We start from the raw sequence: 19,132 nt of genomic DNA, 5'->3' as shown, positions 1-19,132 counted from the left end.
CAGTCCTTTGTACTGACCACACATGTATTTATACATGTAAATGAAATCGCATCTGAAGGGTCTTTTTTCTAAACTAAACAAGACCAACTTTTCCAACCTTCTATAATAGGAGAGACTGTCCGTCCCATGTAATAATCTAGTTACCCGCCTTTGAACTTGCACATGTTGATTATTTGGTGAGTTTTTTACCTCAGTATTTGTAAGCCAAACCCAGGAGTAGGTGATAAATACAGAAGTGGTGAATATGTTTCTATTATACTTTTCCTCTGATTGTTCCTCTCCTGGTTTTGGCTTACAAATACTGAGGTAAAATACTGACCAAATACTGAACGTGTGAACGAGGTCTAGCTTCCCAATATCCTTTTTCAAATGTGGAACCCAAAACTGGATCCCATTTTCTAGATGTTGCCTTACAACAAATTTATAGAGTGGAACAATACATTTTGCTATTTACTCAGACAAGACAACTATAATAACTATATAAATGTTTGGCACCATTGGAACGAGTGATTCTCATCCCATATAATCCCTTGAAATTTAGAATACTCAGGTTTCTGTAGTATATCTAATGCTGGTACTGTAAAATGCAGCTTCTTATTTGCATAACCAAGCTCATTTTTATTGTCCTGCACAGTTTTTGCCATCAGCAGAGGCTGACACTTTAATCTCAATCCCATCCACAGGGTCATTTATAAGGGAATAAAAAGATGGGTCAAAATACAGATTAGACTCAGAAGACTGAAGCACAAAGCTAATAAACTGAATATCCACACTAGAACTTTTTTTTGTTATATATCCAATATTTTGTACTGATCCAGGTCTTAATAAATCCTGTAGGCAGACTTGGACTGGCCCACTGGAGAACAGGAAAATCCTCCAGTGGGCCCCTGTGCAAGAGTGGGCCATCTATGAGCAACAACTTGGCACAATATACTTGAATCACTATGTACAGACAGAGGCAGCATCTTAAGGTACCTTCACACATAATGATTTTGTTAACAATACCGTTGCTTTCTGTGACGTAGCAACGATATCGTTAACGAAATCGTTATGCGTGACAGCGACCAACGATCAGACCCCTGCTGGGAGATCGTTGGTCGCTGGTGTGGAGACCAGACTGAACCAAAGGATCCATTTTGTCTCCCAGATGAAATCTGCTTCTGCACAGCAAACTTGACATTTCCTTTTATAGAAGTAATCACGCGCGCATTTCTCCTTGATATTGTAGCCTTTCACCCACATACCAGATATTGTAACTTTTCACTAGTATAGATTTGCTTTGTAAGTGATTATGAAATATGAGCGCTTGTGCGCATGTCTGTAAATGCCTAACTTCTTACTATATAAAGAAGGGGCAGCGCCCAGTGAGGCAGGCGTGCTCCGGGGCTACCCCTGTTTATGAACACACAACCTTTGTGCTGCGTGTCATTTACTTGGATTCCTCAATCCAGGAAGCCAGGGACGGAAGAGGACTCAACATTTCTTGGCGCCCGAAACAGGGACCCGAGGCGAGAGTGTCTACTCGAGATTCACCTACGGATACGAACAACGGAGATCTGGGATAATGGACGGCAAATGAATTGAAAAACCTGGCCAGGTAAGAGACATTATTAGTTCTCTTTTATCTGCCCTGTATTATCCGAAAGATCTCTACGAGCCGTGTCATGCTGGGTTAGTCTAGTAGTGAGTAGATACCTATAAAACTCGGGTTACCATATTGTATAGATTTATGAGTCCTGTCCCTGGCAGTGTGTGAACAAGTGTGAAGGTTGTGGCATGTTATGAAAGAAGGATAAAAGTACGTAGAACAATAAGCCGAAATTGTTAGGACAAGTCTTATTAGTGAAGTCAGCCTAACTGGGTCATGTGGTTGCGTCCTTTCGGGGAGACCTCCGCCCATGCTTGACTCTCTTTGAGAAACTTGTTCCTTCATTTTTGGATAAGAGTTTGATAGAATGAGCCCAGGACACGAGTCCATGAGCCTGGGACAAGTATGATAACAGAGACGGAGAGTTTGGTGATCTGTTTGGTGTTGCTGATCCTGTTTGCGTGCATTGTAGGAATCAAGTTTATTCTGCACATTAGAAAGAACAGGAGCAAATCAGCCCTTCAATATCTTAGCTCCCTAGGAAAGAAGACAACGAGACATCACTCTAGTGAGGTGATTGTCCAAACGTCACCTAGGATAAGTGTAGCTATTATTGAAAAGAAAAATGGGAAATAAACAGACAAAATCCGTCTTAGGACAAGTAGAAGCAAAAGATATCATACAGGAAAGATGTGGAAAGACAGTCAGAAGGCAGATCAGAAGGGTAAGAGAAAAATTGGGAATTTCAGAAGCACTTATGTTTAGCACTGAATGGGAAAGACTGAGTAAAGAACGAGGTGGAATTATCAAAGACAATGGGTGGGAAGAAATCATACACTGTATGATAAAGGTCTCAAAAACAGCTAAAGAGGAGAATTGGAAGTATGATCCAGACACTTCCAAATGGAGTATGGGTACGGGAAAATGTTGTGCCACGACTCATTCAGTTCCTCCTCCTTACCTAGATCCGAATGTTCAACCATTTGTACCTTCTGAAGGAGGACAAACCAAACCAAATTTATATCCTGGGTTAAATGGGGTGGAAGGATGGGTGTGCAAAAATTGTGGCCAGCAGAATCCAGACTGGAGAACTGAATGTTCTGCCTGTGGGGCCCCCAGAGGTCATCAATTGTTAGCTCCTGTTAGGATAGTACCGAAACCCTTCAGAGAAACTGGTGTAGATGGAGCAATGGCAACTAGATATCACCAAACCCGACAATACTTCCCTTGGTCCCCCGCTGAAGGAATGTCTCTTCTACATAATGCACCAGATCCTACCCAGTACCCAGTTAGATTCGCACAGTATATACAGCAAATTATGCAGACTCATGCAGGAGTCTGGGCGATGGAGAGGAATTATGTAGAATGAAAATGACTCCTGGTCTCTTCCAGGAACTGCTAACACATCTACAGGGACACAGGCCACAGGTGGGACAGGAGCTACAAGAGGGACAAGCGGGACAAGGTGCCTTACAAACGATAGAATCAGGAACACAATTTGTAGACCATTTAATAGTTTTCATGAGGCAGAAACAGAGGCAGAGAGGAACAACGGGAGTGGTGGCTCAGAGACCTGGACAATCGGTAGATGAATATTATCTAGGGGTAGAGAATAATTTTAGAGATGAAGGAATAGATCTAACTGCTCCAGGAATGATGAGGTTAATTACAAAAACCTTTATAGATGGATTGTCTCCAAAAGTAAAGGAAAAACTTAAGGCTGCAACTCCTGATTGGAGAACCTTGGAAGACCCACACTTGGCCAGGCAAAAAGCCGTAGGGATAGAGTTGGATTTAAGAGAAAATCATAAGCCTGTCAGAATAGCGCAAGCAAACACAACAGGTGGAAGGGCAAGACATAATTTTCCCTGTCATTACTGCAAGAAACCAGGACATTTCCAGAGAGAATGTAGAAAGAAGCAGGCAGACATAAAATCAGGAAAATTTGTACCAAAGAATAAGCCCTCAGACATCCAACAGACATCCATAGTGGATGGTCCCATACCAGACTCAGATTGACTCAATGTGTTACAAACTTCCCTACCAGCTAGAAGACCTATAATACAGGTGAATGTGGGGGGAAGAGAGATTCCATTTTTAATAGATACAGGTGCAACTTCCTCAATTTTGAATCAAGATTTTCTTCCAAACCCGGAAGATATTTCACAACAAACAACTTTTGCTGAGGGTTATGATGGGGTAATTCGAACACTACCATATACTGTGCCCCTAGAGGTCTCCTTAGGACCTAAATGTTTTGCATCCAGATTTTTGTATGCCAGAGGTGCCCCAACATGTTTGTTGGGAACTGATGTCTTGAAGAAATTAGAAGCTAACATCAATTTTAGGGAAGATGGCACAGTCATGCTGACTATCCCTGATGATGCGGAAACATTAGAACAATATGTCAGAATTCAGGCTTTTGAGGATTATACTGAAGAAAAAGAGTACACCACAGATCTAGACCTCTCAACGGTCCCAGAAACACTGTGGGCACAGGGTGACACTGATGTGGGATTATTGCATATCTCTCCTGTAAAACTATCTGTGCAACCAGGAACTGTTCTCCCACAGCTCAGACAATACCGTGTGAGTGCCCAGCAGGAACTAGCGATTACAAAACAGATAGAGGGATATAGAGAGAAAGGGGTTTTGGTAGCGATACAATCACCTGCTAACACTCCTCTGTATCCAGTCAAGAAGAGAACTCTTGATAAGGGTTCTATGCCCAAATATCGTATGGTACATGATCTAAGAGAAATAAACAAAGTTCTAGATCCAATAACCCCAGTTGTACCCAATCCTCATACGTTACTATCACAGATACCAGCCAGTTCTCAAGTGTTTACTGTAATAGATCTTTCAAATGCATTTTTCTCGGTTCCTTTACACCAAGACAGTTGGCATTTGTTTGCATTTACATTTAAGGGCAAACAGTTGGCGTGGACACGCCTTCCATAGGGAATGATACACTCCCCTACTCTTTATTCAAATGCCCTACAAACAGTCCTTCAGAGGTTTGAACCCGAACCACAGGTAGTAATTTTGCAGTATGTGGATGACCTACTACTTTGCTGCCCAGATCTAGAAACTGCAGAAAGGTCCACTGTGAGTTTACTATGTTTCCTAGAAAAAGAAGGGTGTAAAGTGAATAGACAAAAGCTACAAGTTTGTCAGACCAAAGTGGTCTTTCTAGGTCATTGCATTTCTCAAGGTAAAAAGCATCTTACACCTCAAAGAACTGAAGCAATAAGACAGATGAATGAGCCTAGAAATCATAAACAGCTACGAGCATTTTTAGGAATAGTGTCTCATTGTAGACAATGGATTATACATGCCAGTCAACTAATGCAACCACTGTATGACTGTGTAAAAAGTGAACCTTATTTGTTGACAAAAGAAGGTCAGATTTCGTTCCAACAATTAAAAGATGCCCTTGTTTCAGCTCCAGCGTTAGGGCTACCAGACTACACCAAACCATTTCAGCTTATGGCTGCAGAAGTTGATTCCCATGCTACAGGAGTTCTTACCCAGAAGCATGCAGGGAAACAAAGACCAATTGCATATCTTTCAGCAAGGTTAGATCCCGTAGCTAGAGCAGCGCCAACCTGTGTACGTGTAGTTGTTGCTGTCTCACTATTGTTGGACAAAGCATCAGAAATTGTCCTAGAGCATCCACTCACAGTTCAAACTACACATGATGTTTATGGGATATTAAACCAGGTCCAACCAAAACACATTTCCATGGCCAGACATTTGCGGCTGCAGTGTTCTTTGCTGCTCCCCTCTACTATCACATTTGCAAGGCTTCAGACTCTCAATTTAGCTACACTGCTACCTCTCGAGTCTAAAGGGGGGAATAAGGACACTGATCCACACGCAAATTTTTTCCCTACAGACACACATGATTGTACAGAGCTCATTTTACAAGAAACAGTAGGCTTACCCAATGTATCCGAAACACCACTTCAAAATCCAGATTTAGAGCTGTTTATAGATGGTAGTAGGTTTGCAGATGACACAGGTAACTTCCATACAGGGTATGCAGTTGTGTCAGGATCTGAAACTCTCAAAGCAGAACCGCTTCCACCGAAACAATCTGCACAAGAAGCAGAACTAACAGCATTGATTGAAGCTCTAAAAATAGCTGAGAATCAGACAGCTAATATATACACTGATTCTAGGTATGCACATGGTATTGTGTTTGATTTTGGAGTAATCTGGAGAGCTAGAGGTTACATGACAGCGTCAGGACAACCTGTAAAACATGCTTCTCTGATCAAACAGATCTTAGAGGCTGCACAAGAAACAAAAGAAGTAGCAGTAATCAAGGTAGCTGCACATGTGAGACTCGACACTAGAGAATCTAGGGGAAATGATAGGGCTGATAAAGCAGCCAAAGCAGCAGCAGTCAAACCCTTACAACAGGTCCATACTGTAAACCTCACAGAAAATACTGAAGATAGACTGAGACAAGCACAGGAAGATGCAGGAGAAGAGGAGAGGGACAGGTGGAAAAAGGAAGGGGCAGAAGAACAAGAGGGAATTTGGAAGAAAGATGGACTAATATGTCTACCTAGAGCCTGGTACCCGATAGTAGTTGGTGGATTACATCACCCTACGCATGTGTCTGCAAATGCAATGACACTACTGGCAAAGCAAGTCTGGTTGGCTCCAGGTTTTGGCAACTACGCAAGAGACTATTGTGCTGCATGCGCTATATGCCTGACACATAATCCCGGACAGACAGCAAAGACCCCTATGAAGCACCACGTCCGACCTCTCTACCCGTTTCAACGGTTGCAGATAGACTTTATCCAGCTGCCAAAGAGTAATGGGTATGAGTATGTGTTGGTGTGTGTGGACATGTTCTCGGGGTGGCCAGAGGCCTATCCAGTTCGGAAGGCTTCAGCTAAAAACACTGCTGTAAAGCTAGTTACCGAACTGGTGCCCCGTTATGGTCTCCCTGAAGTGATCGAGTCAGATAGGGGTACTCATTTCACTGGAGAAATATTTCAAAATGTACTAAAAATGTTGGGTGTTGAAAGTCAGTTACACACTCCGTATCATCCTCAAAGTTCTGGTAAGGTAGAACGCATGAATGGAACTTTAAAATTAAAAATACAGAAAGCCATGGCTGAAACAGGAAAGCCTTGGACAGAATGCCTTCCACTGGCCCTTTACTCAATACGCAATACCCCAAGGGGTAAGACTAAACTGTCTCCATATGAAATTTTGTTTGGCAGGACTGCCAATTTAGGATGTTATTTTCCACAGCAACTTGTGTTAAATATTGAATCACTGACTTCCTATGTGCAAAATCTTCAGAAACAATTAACTAAGGTGCATGCACAAGTTTTTGCTTCCCTTCCAGATCCTGACAACACTGAAGGAAGTCACAAGTTGGAACCAGGTGATCAAGTCTATATAAAAAGACACACCAGAAAGGCTCTTGAACCAAGATTTGACGGACCCTTCCAAGTCCTGTTGACAACACCTACATCAGTCAAGCTTGAAGGAAAGGCATCATGGATACATGCAAGCCATTGCAAAAAAGCAGTATAAAACTCATGATATTGATGTTAATAATGTTAACCACAACGAAGGCATGGGAAAGACTAAATTCTTTAGCCCCTTTGAACAATAGATTCGTACAACATCATAGAAAATTAGTGCACGACTTGTTAAACAATACACAAACCCTGACAGATTGTTGGATCTGTACCCATTCGCCGGTATCAGCCACAAGTATACCTTTTCTAGCAGTTCCCGTATCAGCAGAAGAAATATTCGCTTGGCCTAATTGTTCAGACAACCTGGCCAACAACCAAACTGGTAATACTAGGCTATGGAATACTACAATCGCCATACCAATTGTGGGATGGGTAGAATTTCCTTGGTGGCAGGGTAATCTCTCAGGGAGTAGTACACATCTACAATATTTGGCCTATAAGGGTGGGGCCTGGGTCCCTAGGAATAAGACTGGATTAACTAATTTAGGACAGGTCCCCACAGAAAATCTACAGCTCAGTTTCAGTACAACCGCCCCTCCCTCTGATGCTTTCAAACCTGTTTCAAGCCCGAAACACGTGTCCACAGGTAGGAATTGGTTGGCTGTGTAAATTTAGAAACTAATCCGCAGCATTGCACGCTTGGCGGTTCCAAGCGCTGTGGATTAGACTGGGGTGGAAAGAGATGATTTGCATAGCTCCGCCTACTGCAAAGGATTCTGGGTAAACCTGCTATTCTTTGTATTATGCTGCTTGCAAGTACTTTCCGTTTTAGGAATGCATCCACTATGTATTTCCTTTAAGTAGAGGGCTTTTCGGTCTCTTTCGTCCCGCTACATTTAGCCCAACTTGGGTCTCTCCCTAAGGTGGCTAGCATGTGTGTATCGCTTGCTCACCGAGCCCCACTCCATACAGCCAACCAATTCCAGCCCTGTGCTGATGAGGGCCTAAAGCCCGAAACACGTGTCCACAGGTAGGAATTGGTTGGCTGTGTAAATTTAGAAACTAATCCGCAGCATTGCACGCTTGGCGGTTCCAAGCGCTGTGGATTAGACTGGGGTGGAAAGAGATGATTTGCATAGCTCCGCCTACTGCAAAGGATTCTGGGTAAACCTGCTATTCTTTGTATTATGCTGCTTGCAAGTACTTTCCGTTTTAGGAATGCATCCACTATGTATTTCCTTTAAGTAGAGGGCTTTTCGGTCTCTTTCGTCCCGCTACATTTAGCCCAACTTGGGTCTCTCCCTAAGGTGACTAGCATGTGTGTATCGCTTGCTCACCGAGCCCCACTCCATACAGCCAACCAATTCCAGCCCTGTGCTGATGAGGGCCTAAAGCCCGAAACACGTGTCCACAGGTAGGAATTGGTTGGCTGTGTAAATTTAGAAACTAATCCGCAGCATTGCACGCTTGGCGGTTCCAAGCGCTGTGGATTAGACTGGGGTGGAAAGAGATGATTTGCATAGCTCCGCCTACTGCAAAGGATTCTGGGTAAACCTGCTATTCTTTGTATTATGCTGCTTGCAAGTACTTTCCGTTTTAGGAATGCATCCACTATGTATTTCCTTTAAGTAGAGGGCTTTTCGGTCTCTTTCGTCCCGCTACATTTAGCCCAACTTGGGTCTCTCCCTAAGGTGGCTAGCATGTGTGTTCAAACCTGTAGTATTGGAAAGATACATACATAATAGAAAATGGGAACATTCTGAGTTGTTCCCCCAAGGTGATGATAACAGTTGTACAAGTAAGCCGGGGAACCTGGTTTGTAATGAATCCAATGAGTATGACATTTAAATTAAAGGACGTACAACGACTCAGAGATCAGTATGACAAAGACAATGACCAGAATAAGGATAGCTGGTGGTCAGATACCTTTTCTTTTCTTAACCCAGCCAACTGGTTCAGAGGGATCGGTGGGTGGGTTGCCGGGATTATGCAGAGCATAATACATATAGTTATGATTATTGTAATCATATATGTGTTATTCAAGATTGTACTCAAGGGTATCTCAGTATGCACAAATAAATTTTGTGTAAGAGTATAAAGTTTATTATTGCCGTACTAATTTTCTTTTATATTTTAGTATACTGCCGCATAAAGAAGAAAATGCACAAGCTTCATGCAAAAATTTATGACAAATTATAAAAGAATATGTCAAAGGGGGGAATTGTGGAGACCAGACTGAACCAAAGGATCCATTTTGTCTCCCAGATGAAATCTGCTTCTGCACAGCAAACTTGACATTTCCTTTTATAGAAGTAATCACGCGCGCATTTCTCCTTGATATTGTAGCCTTTCACCCACATACCAGATATTGTAACTTTTCACTAGTATAGATTTGCTTTGTAAGTGATTATGAAATATGAGCGCTTGTGCGCATGTCTGTAAATGCCTAACTTCTTACTATATAAAGAAGGGGCAGCGCCCAGTGAGGCAGGCGTGCTCCGGGGCTACCCCTGTTTATGAACACACAACCTTTGTGCTGCGTGTCATTTACTTGGATTCCTCAATCCAGGAAGCCAGGGACGGAAGAGGACTCAACACTGGGAATGATCAGGACCTTTTTTTTGGTCGCTGATCACCCGCTGTCATCGCTGGATCGGCGTGTGTGACGCCGATCCAGCGATGTGTTCACTGGCAACCAGGGTAAATATCGGGTTACTAAGCGCAGGGCCGCGCTTAGTAACCCGATGTTTACCCTGGTTACCATTGTAAAAGTTAAAAAAACAAACAGTACATACTCACATTCCGGTGTCTGTCACGTCCCCCGGCGTCAGCTTCCCTGCACTGACTGTCAGCGCCGGCCGGCCGTAAAGCAGAGCACAGCGGTGACGTCACCGCTGTGCTCTGCTTTACGGCCGGCCGGCGCTGACACAGTGCAGGGAAGCTGACGCCGGGGGACGTGACAGACACCGGAATGTAAGTATGTACTGTTTGTTTTTTTAACTTTTACAATGGTAACCAGGGTAAACATCGGGTTACTAAGCGCGGCCCTGCACTTAGTAACCCGATGTTTACCCTTGTTACCCGGGGACTTCGGCATCGTTGGTCGCTGGAGAGCTGTCTGTGTGACAGTTCTCCAGCGACCACACAACGACCTAAAAAGCGACGCTGCAGCGATCGGCATCGTTGTCTATATCGCTGCAGCGTCGCTAAATGTGACGGTACCTTTATTCATTTAACAATCTAAACAATCTACCCTGTTCATTGTTATATGATTTAGGAAAATGTCACATTTGCATGTAGCTGAAAAGTGGGGCCCTGGAGTTGGTTACTGGGGGGCCTTTGGTACCCTAGTCCGACACTGCTTACAGGGTTCAGAAACTCCATATCCCCCACACAGACATAGGGGCACATTTACTATTCAAAGTGAATGGGACTTACCATGAAGAGAATTGCACAATGTTTGATAACTTTAAATATAGCTGTTATTCAAATATTGACTCCACACTACTGAAGTAAGAACTGTGACTCTAAAAAAGAGCAGGTCCTAAAACTTTCTGATAAAAAACAAGTTATCTCTCATCCACAGGATAGATAATGACTTGTTGATTGGCGGGAGTCCAACCACTGGTACACACATTAATTGACAAAACAGAAAACTTTCACCCCTGTTAAAATGGAGTGTAATCTTCACCCTACTCATTTCCTAAGGGGCTGCCGAGCATTGTGCTTGGCTTTTATCGGCAGCCACATAGAGAATGAATGAAGCAGTAGTCGCGTGTTTGACCTTCCATGCCATTTTGTAACATGAATGAAATTCCCCATTGTGGATAAAAATTCCCCAATCTAGCAGTGTGCATTCCAGCACTGGCTCACCCACTGATCAGCATGTTTTCCCCTACCCTGCAGATAGACATGTGGGAAGATGGGATTCTATAATCGTTCTAGAAATAAATAAAAAATGTAAAACCTGTCTTCTTGGTCAATCGATTCTTCTTTCTTTAGTCTTATATTTTCTTAAGGAAAGAAGGGAGTTAGAAGGGAGTTAGTCAGTATGTGCAATATGTCTAATAAAAGAAGACTAAAAAGGCAACAATTCATTATACAGTATCTAGAATGATTCTGAGGCTGTGAGCAGAGTTCCTGAGGCTATGAGCTGAGTTCCTGAGACTATGAGCTGAGTTCATGAGGCTGTGAGCTGAGTTCATGAGGCTATGAGTTGAGTTCATGAGGCTATGAGCTGAGTTCCTGAGGCTATGAGCTGAGTTCATGAGGCTGTGAGCTGAGTTCCTGAGGCTGTGAGCTGAGTTCATGAGGCTATGAGCTGAGTTCCTGAGGCTGTGAGCTGAGTTCATGAGGCTATGAGCTGAGTTCCTGAGACTATGAGCTGGTTCATGAGGCTGTGAGCTGAGTTCCTGAGGCTATGAGCTGAGTTCATGAGGCTATGAGCTGAGTTCCTGAGGCTGTGAGCTGAGTTCATGAGGCCATGAGCTGAGTTCCTGAGACTATGAGCTGGTTCATAAGGCTGTGAGCTGAGTTCCTGAGGCTATGAGCTGAGTTCATGAGGCTATGAGCTGAGTTCCTGAGGCTGTGAGCTGAGTTCATGAGGCTATGAGCTGAGTTCCTAAGGCTATGAGCTGAGTTCAGGAGGCTATGAGCTGAGTTCCTGAGGCTGTGAGCTGAGTTCATGAGGCTATGAGCTGAGTTCCTGAGGCTGTGAGCTGAGTTCATGAGGCTATGAGCTGAGTTCCTGAGACTATGAGCTGAGTTCATGAGGCTGTGAGCTGAGTTCATGAGGCTATGAGTTGAGTTCATGAGGCTATGAGCTGAGTTCCTGAGGCTATGAGCTGAGTTCATGAGGCTGTGAGCTGAGTTCCTGAGGCTGTGAGCTGAGTTCATGAGGCTATGAGCTGAGTTCCTGAGACTATGAGCTGGTTCATGAGGCTGTGAGCTGAGTTCCTGAGGCTATGAACTGAGTTCATGAGGCTATGAGCTGAGTTCCTGAGGCTGTGAGCTGAGTTCATGAGGCTATGAGCTGAGTTCATGAGGCTGTGAGCTGAGTTCCTGAGGCTGTGAGCTGAGTTTATCAGGCCATGAGCTGAGTTCCTGAGACTATGAGCTGGTTCATAAGGCTGTGAGCTGAGTTCCTGAGGCTATGAGCTGAGTTCATGAGGCTATGAGCTGAGTTCCTGAGGCTGTGAGCTGAGTTCATGAGGCTATGAGCTGAGTTCATGAGGCTGTGAGCTGAGTTCATGAGGCTATGCGCTGAGTTCATGAGGCTGTGAGCTGAGTTTCTAAGACTATGAGCTGAGTTCCTGAGGCTGTGAGCTGAGTTCATGAGGCTATGAGCTGAGTTCCTGAGGCTATGAGCTGAGTTCATGAGGCTGTGAGCTGAGTTCATGAGGCTATGAGCTGAGTTCCTGAGACTATGGGCTGAGCTCATGAGGCTGTGAGCTGAGTTCCTGAGGCTATGAACTAAGTTCATGAGGCTGTGAGCTGAGTTCCTAAGACTATGAGCTGAGTTCATGAGGCTGTGAGCTGAGTTCCTGAGGCTATGAGCTGAGTTCCTGAGACTATGAACTGAGCTCATGAGGCTGTGAGCTGAGTTCCTGAGGCTATGAGCTGAGTTCCTGAGGCTGTGAACTGAGTTCATGAGGCTATGAGCTGAGCTCCTGAGACTATGGGCTGAGCTCATGAGGCTGTGAGCTTAGTTCATGAGACTATGAGCTGAGTTCATGAGGCTGTGAGCTGAGTTCCTAAGACTATGAGCTGAGTGCATGAGGCTGTGAGCTGAGTTCCTGAGGCTATGAGCTGAGTTCTTGAGACTATGAGCTGAGTTCATGAGGCTGTGAGCTGAGTTCATGAGGCTGTGAGCTGAGTTCCTGAGGCTGTGAGCTGAGTTCCTGAGGCTGTGAGCTGAGTTCCTGAGACTATGAGCTCAGTTCATAAGGCTGTGAGCTGAGTTCCTGAGGCTGTGAGCTGAGTTCCTGAGGCTGTGAGCTGAGTTCATGAGGCTATGAGCTGAGTTTCTGAGACTATGAGCTGAGTTCCTGAAGCTGTGAGCTGAGTTCCTGAGACTATGAGCTGAGCTCATGAGGCTGTGAGCTGAGTTCCTGAGGCTATGAGCTGCGTTCATGAGGCTGCGAGCTGAGTTCCTGAGGCTATGAGCTGAGTTCCTGAGGCTGTGAGCTGAGTTCATGAGGCTATGAGCTGAGTCCATGAGGCTATGAGCTGAGTTCAGGAGGCTGTGAGCTGAGTTCCTGAGGCTGTGAGCTCAGTTCCTGAGGCTGTGAGCTCAGTTCCTGAGGCTGTGAGCTGAGTTCATGAGGCTATGAGCTGAGTTGCTGAGACTATGAGCTGAGTTCCTGAGGCTGTGAGCTGAGTTTCTGAGGCTATGAGCTGAGTTCCTGAGGCTGTGAGCTGAGTTCCTGAGGCTGTGAGCTGAATTCATGAGGCTATGAGCTGAGTTCCTGAGACTATGAGCTGAGTTCCTGAGGCTGTGAGCTGAGTTCATGAGGCTATGAGCTGAGTTCATGAGGCTGTGAGCTGAGTTCCTGAGGCTATGAGCTGAGTTCCTGAGACTATGGGCTGAGCTCATGAGGCTGTGAGCTGAGTTCCTAAGACTATGAGCTGAATTCATGAGGCTGTGAGCTGAGTTCCTGAGGCTATGAGCTGAGTTCCTGAGACTATGAACTGAGCTCATGAGGCTGTGAGCTGAGTTCCTGAGGCTATGAGCTGAGTTCCTGAGGCTGTGAGCTGAGTTCATGAGGCTATGAGCTGAGCTCCTGAGACTATGGGCTGAGCTCATGAGGCTGTGAGCTGAGTTCATGAGGCTATGAGATGAGTTCATGAGGCTGTGAGCTGAGTTCCTAAGACTATGAGCTGAGTGCATGAGGCTGTGAGCTGAGTTCCTGAGGCTATGAGCTGAGTTCCTGAGACTATGAGCTGAGTTCATGAGGCTGTGAGCTGAGTTCCTGAGGCTGTGAGCTGAGTTCATGAGGCTATGAGGTGAGTTCCTGAGACTATGAGCTGAGTTCATAAGGCTGTGAGCTGAGTTCCTGAGGCTGTGAGCTGAGTTCCTGAGGCTGTGAGCTGAGTTCATGAGGCTATGAGCTGAGTCCCTGAGACTATGAGCTGAGTTCCTGAAGCTGTGAGCTGAGTTCCTGAGACTATGAGCTGAGCTCATGAGGCTGTGAGCTGAGTTCCTGAGGCTATGAGCTGAATTCCTGAGGCTATGAGCTGCGTTCATGAGGCTGCGAGCTGAGTTCCTGAGGCTATGAGCTGAGTTCCTGAGGCTGTGAGCTGAGTTCATGAGGCTATGAGCTGAGTTCCTGAGACTATGAGCTGAGTTCATAAGGCTGTGAGCTGAGTTTCTGAGGCTATGAGCTGTGTTCCTGAGGCTGTGAGCTGAGTTCCTGAGGCTATGAGCTGAGTTCCTGAGACTATGAGCTGAGTTCCTGAGGCTGTGAGCTGAGTTCATGAGGCTATGAGCTGAGTTCATAAGGCTGTGAGCTGAGTTCCTGAGGCTGTGAGCTGAGTTCATGAGGCTATGAGCTGAGTTCCTGAGACTATGAGCTGAGTTCATAAGGCTGTGAGCTGAGTTCCTGAGGCTGTGAGCTGAGTTCCTGAGGCTGTGAGCTGAGTTCCTGAGGCTGTGAGCTGAGTTCATGAGGCTATGAGCTGAGTTCCTGAGACTATGAGCTGAGTTCCTGAAGCTGTGAGCTGAGTTCCTAAGACGTTCACAGAGAAGAAAAAATATATCTATGGGGACCTATATCCTTAAAAAATTCACAGAAAAAAATCCCCAGTGTAAACTAGATAAAAATTACCTTTATTGTTTTTATATTAAAACCTAACAAAAATAAGTGCACTTAACGTAAACCATCACCATGACAACAGCATATCATAGAAAAGACCAGGGTGGTGACTAGCCCTATATTGCACTACCTGCACCCTGCCTACCAGCGGAGGTTGGCACCCTATAGTCCTGCGCAATTGGCGCCCCCGCTCACCGTCGACTATCCCTCCTACCCCTATTGGGCCCTAATAGGATGGGATGGGAACACATGAACAGTCATACAAAACTACAATCGTCTGTATGATGGAAAGAAGGGAGGGGGGTCTATAATACTATTTTGTATGACTGTTCATGTGTTCCCATCCCATCCTATTAGGGCCCAATAGGGGTAGGAGGGATAGTCGATGGTGAGCGGGGGCGCCAATTGCGCAGGACTATAGGGTGCCAACCTCCGCTGGTAGGCAGGGTGCAGGTAGTGCAATATAGGGCTAGGCACCACCCTGGTCTTTTCTATGATATGCTGTTGTCATGGTGATGGTTTACGTTAAGTGCACTTATTTTTGTTAGGTTTTAATATAAAAACAATAAAGGTAATTTTTATCTAGTTTACACTGAGTTCCTAAGACTATGAGCGGAGTTCATGAGGCTGTGAGCTGAGTTCCTGAGGCTATGAGCTGAGTTCATGAGGCTGTGAGCTGAGTTCCTAAGACTATGAGCTGAGTTCATGAGGCTGTGAGCTGAGTTCCTAAGACTATGAGCTGAGTTCATGAGGCTGTGAGCTGAGTTCATGAGGCTGTGAGCTGAGTTCCTGAGGCTGTGAGCTCAGTTCCTGAGGCTGTGAGCTGAGTTCATGAGGCTATGAGCTGAGTTCCTGAGACTATCAGCTGAGTTCCTGAGGCTGTGAGCTGAGTTTCTGAGGCTATGAGCTGAGTTCCTGAGGCTGTGAGCTGAGTTCCTGAGGCTGTGAGCTGAGTTCCTGAGACTATGAGCTGAGTTCATAAGGCTGTGAGCTGAGTTCATGAGGCTGTGAGCTGAGTTCATGAGGCTGTGAGCTGAGTTCCTGAGGCTATGAGCTGAGTTCATGAGGCTATGAGCTGAGTTCATGAGGCTGTGAGCTGAGTTCCTAAGACTATGAGCTGAGTTCATGAGGCTGTGAGCTGAGTTCATGAGGCTGTGAGCTGAGTTCATGAGGCTGTGAGCTGAGTTCATGAGGCTGTGAGCTGAGTTCCTGAGGCTATGAGCTGAGTTCATGAGGCTGTGAGCTGAGTTCATGAGGCTGTGAGCTGAGTTCCTAAGACTATGAGCTGAGTTCATGAGGCTGTGAGCTGAGTTCATGAGGCTGTGAGCTGAGTTCCTAAGACTATGAGCTGAGTTCATGAGGCTGTGAGCTGAGTTCCTAAGACTATGAGCTGAGTTCATGAGGCTGTGAGCTGAGTTCATGAGGCTGTGAGCTGAGTTCCTGAGGCTGTGAGCTCAGTTCCTGAGGCTGTGAGCTGAGTTCATGAGGCTATGAGCTGAGTTCCTGAGACTATGAGCTGAGTTCCTGAGGCTGTGAGCTGAGTTTCTGAGGCTATGAGCTGAGTTCCTGAGGCTGTGAGCTGAGTTCCTGAGGCTGTGAGCTGAGTTCCTGAGACTATGAGCTGAGTTCATAAGGCTGTGAGCTGAGTTCATGAGGCTGTGAGCTGAGTTCATGAGGCTGTGAGCTGAGTTCCTGAGGCTATGAGCTGAGTTCATGAGGCTATGAGCTGAGTTCATGAGGCTGTGAGCTGAGTTCCTAAGACTATGAGCTGAGTTCATGAGGCTGTGAGCTGAGTTCATGAGGCTGTGAGCTGAGTTCATGAGGCTGTGAGCTGAGTTCATGAGGCTGTGAGCTGAGTTCCTGAGGCTATGAGCTGAGTTCATGAGGCTGTGAGCTGAGTTCATGAGGCTGTGAGCTGAGTTCCTAAGACTATGAGCTGAGTTCATGAGGCTGTGAGCTGAGTTCATGAGGCTGTGAGCTGAGTTCCTAAGACTATGAGCTGAGTTCATGAGGCTGTGAGCTGAGTTCATGAGGCTGTGAGCTGAGTTCATGAGGCTGTGAGCTGAGTTCCTAAGACTATGAGCTGAGTTCATGAGGCTGTGAGCTGAGTTCCTAAGACTATGAGCTGAGTCCATGAGGCTGTGAGCTGAGTTCCTAAGACTATGAGCTGAGTTCATGAGGCTATGAGCTGAGTTCCTGAGGTGCAGCTGAGTTTTTCCAAGTGAAAGAGCTTCAGGTAAATGCCGGTGGTCATCTTCCTGAGGCAGCTTCACCGACAGTCTTGCCACCTTTCTTGTGGTAGCGCCACTGCCGGTGTCTATTACTTTATACTGTGAAGTAAAGAGAGCTTCCGGCTTCCCTGGCTGAAGAATGAGCATGTCACTTGTTTAAACTACTTTAGCTTCTAGTTAATATAAGTTACATAAAACAGAACATGTACACAGCAATGGCGATTTGACATTGCTGTGCACTATCTTCATTTTATGGAGAGCTTTTACCCCAAAAGATACTGTGTTCACATAGCCTTACATTGTGCTTATTAACCTTAAACACTAATAACAAGAAACAAATGAAACAAACCCATCAAGCTACCTGCATGAATAACAATAATAATACCGAGGAGCAATTGCACAAAATGCACTTACACATGGAAGCGTCTCACCAGGTTCCCACTAGCTTATAATACATGTCATTTCACATCCTGTGTCGCAGACCCAGCCTGGAGATTTCCACACATTCTTTGCTTACATTAATTCTGCTTGCATCACAGTTGTATATACAATGTGAGCCCCACCCATCCACCCGCCGCCACACTTACCACTTTCATCACAATTTTTGGGTTTCCTATTTTCTTATGCTTTTCTCAGGCTTTTATAAGCTACAATTTGCTGATCTTCACTTTTTTATATACTTTTTTTTTTTTTACTTTCACGGGACAAGTATGAGTATGACACACTAGTAAGTGACCACATCTGTCACCCAAGTCTGCTTCCTTCCTGTTTCCAGCAGCTTCAACAAGTACAAATTACATTTCTTTGGCACATATAATCATGTGATAAAGTAAGGGCACGCTAGGTATAATATTTTACTTTTTTTACTTTCATTATATGCAGAAATCATAGAAAGATAAAATTACTGTTACTAAACCAGAAACAGACTTAAAATTAATCTTCAGAAAAAAAGAACTGATATGTCATTTTCCTTTGTGGAAAGGTAAGTAGCAGTAGTACTTGTTTCGAATACCTGGTTGTTGACCACTTTGGCAGAAGCAACCTGAATTAGATATTTCTCATAAATGTCTCCCAATTTCTGACATTTCCATTTTTTCCACTCCTTCATGGAAATGTATTCACCTGTATAAAAAGAGAAAAACCCATTAGTGCAGGAGAAGTGGGGGAAGCAGTGAGCAAGGCTACATTAACTCACCACTCCTCGCTCCCCAATTCTTCCTAGCCCCACAATCGTGCGTTTTGCTCTCAAGAGTAAGAACCATGTTTTCACTGACACAACTTGTGTGTCACTGCCGGGAGGTGCAATGGAACCTGGAGAAGAAGAGTAAGAAGAAAAAGTGGTGAATGCAGAGTTGTCTCATGTTTGAATATTTTGTTCTCTAACCTGTGGTCTAATAAATAAATATATTCATAGGGTCTTGCCTGGAGTTTTATTTTAAGGGGTTTCCTATTCATTCAGATACCAGGCCAGACCCCAAAATAAATCAGACACCAAATATCTAAATTAATGATCCCACAGAAGAGACTGCCTAAATTATTCTGATCCAAGACCGTTTAAAGAAATGTTACCATCTTATAAAGTGATGGCCTATTGCTAAAACATCTTGAAAGGGATAGTACTGCAGTTCCCAGTACAGAGGCTTGTGCCAGGGGGCCACTGGGCAAAGAATACGAGTCAAGGTGATGTAGTGCTAAAATAGCTTTGCAGCCCTTCCATTCTCAGGAGTTATAGGGGTTCCATAACTCAGACTTCCAGCGATTAAAAAGTGATGGCAAATAATAGCCCTAAGCTATCACTTTCTAGGAATGATTTGCTATTCCTTTAAATGGCAATTTCTAGTTTGGGATCTGAATAATTTAGGAGGTTTGAATAATTCAGGGGTCTAGAATATGATTTTGGAGTCTAGTCTAGGATCTGAATTATTCTTGAGGTCTGGGAACTGAATCATTTTTGCTCTTGTTTGTAGTAAAATTTAATTTAGGGTGTTTGGTGTGTCTTTATTAATTTTGGATTAAATCTATCTATATTAAGCAGAAGTGCCAATG

General features: G+C 44.7%; 1 protein-coding gene across 7 annotated transcripts in view; it reads right to left on the bottom strand.

The window, feature by feature from the left end:
* Positions 1 to 17,773, bottom strand: part of SLC43A3 (solute carrier family 43 member 3) — an 80,080-nt gene extending 62,307 nt beyond the window's left edge. The window contains exons 1-2 of one of the 7 annotated variants that reach the window (XM_069752609.1): positions 17,674 to 17,746; positions 11,009 to 11,054 (exon numbers count right to left, since the gene is read on the bottom strand). Coding sequence is in view for 1 of the 7 variants with exons in the window: in XM_069752605.1 (XP_069608706.1) it covers positions 17,501 to 17,504 (4 nt within the window). In the remaining 6 variants the exon portion in view is untranslated. Of the gene's footprint in view, positions 1 to 11,008; positions 11,055 to 17,500; positions 17,598 to 17,673 lie in introns of those variants that run through there. The other 6 variants (XM_069752606.1, XM_069752608.1, XM_069752610.1 and 3 more) reach the window with 6 other exon arrangements.
* Between the last annotated feature and the right edge of the window lie 1,359 nt (positions 17,774 to 19,132).

This window comes from Ranitomeya imitator, chromosome 2, assembly GCF_032444005.1.
Source record: "Ranitomeya imitator isolate aRanImi1 chromosome 2, aRanImi1.pri, whole genome shotgun sequence".
Lineage (NCBI taxonomy): Eukaryota > Metazoa > Chordata > Amphibia > Anura > Dendrobatidae > Ranitomeya > Ranitomeya imitator.
The sequence above is the reverse complement of the archived record's forward strand: the minus strand, read 5'-3'. Positions and strand labels throughout refer to the sequence as shown.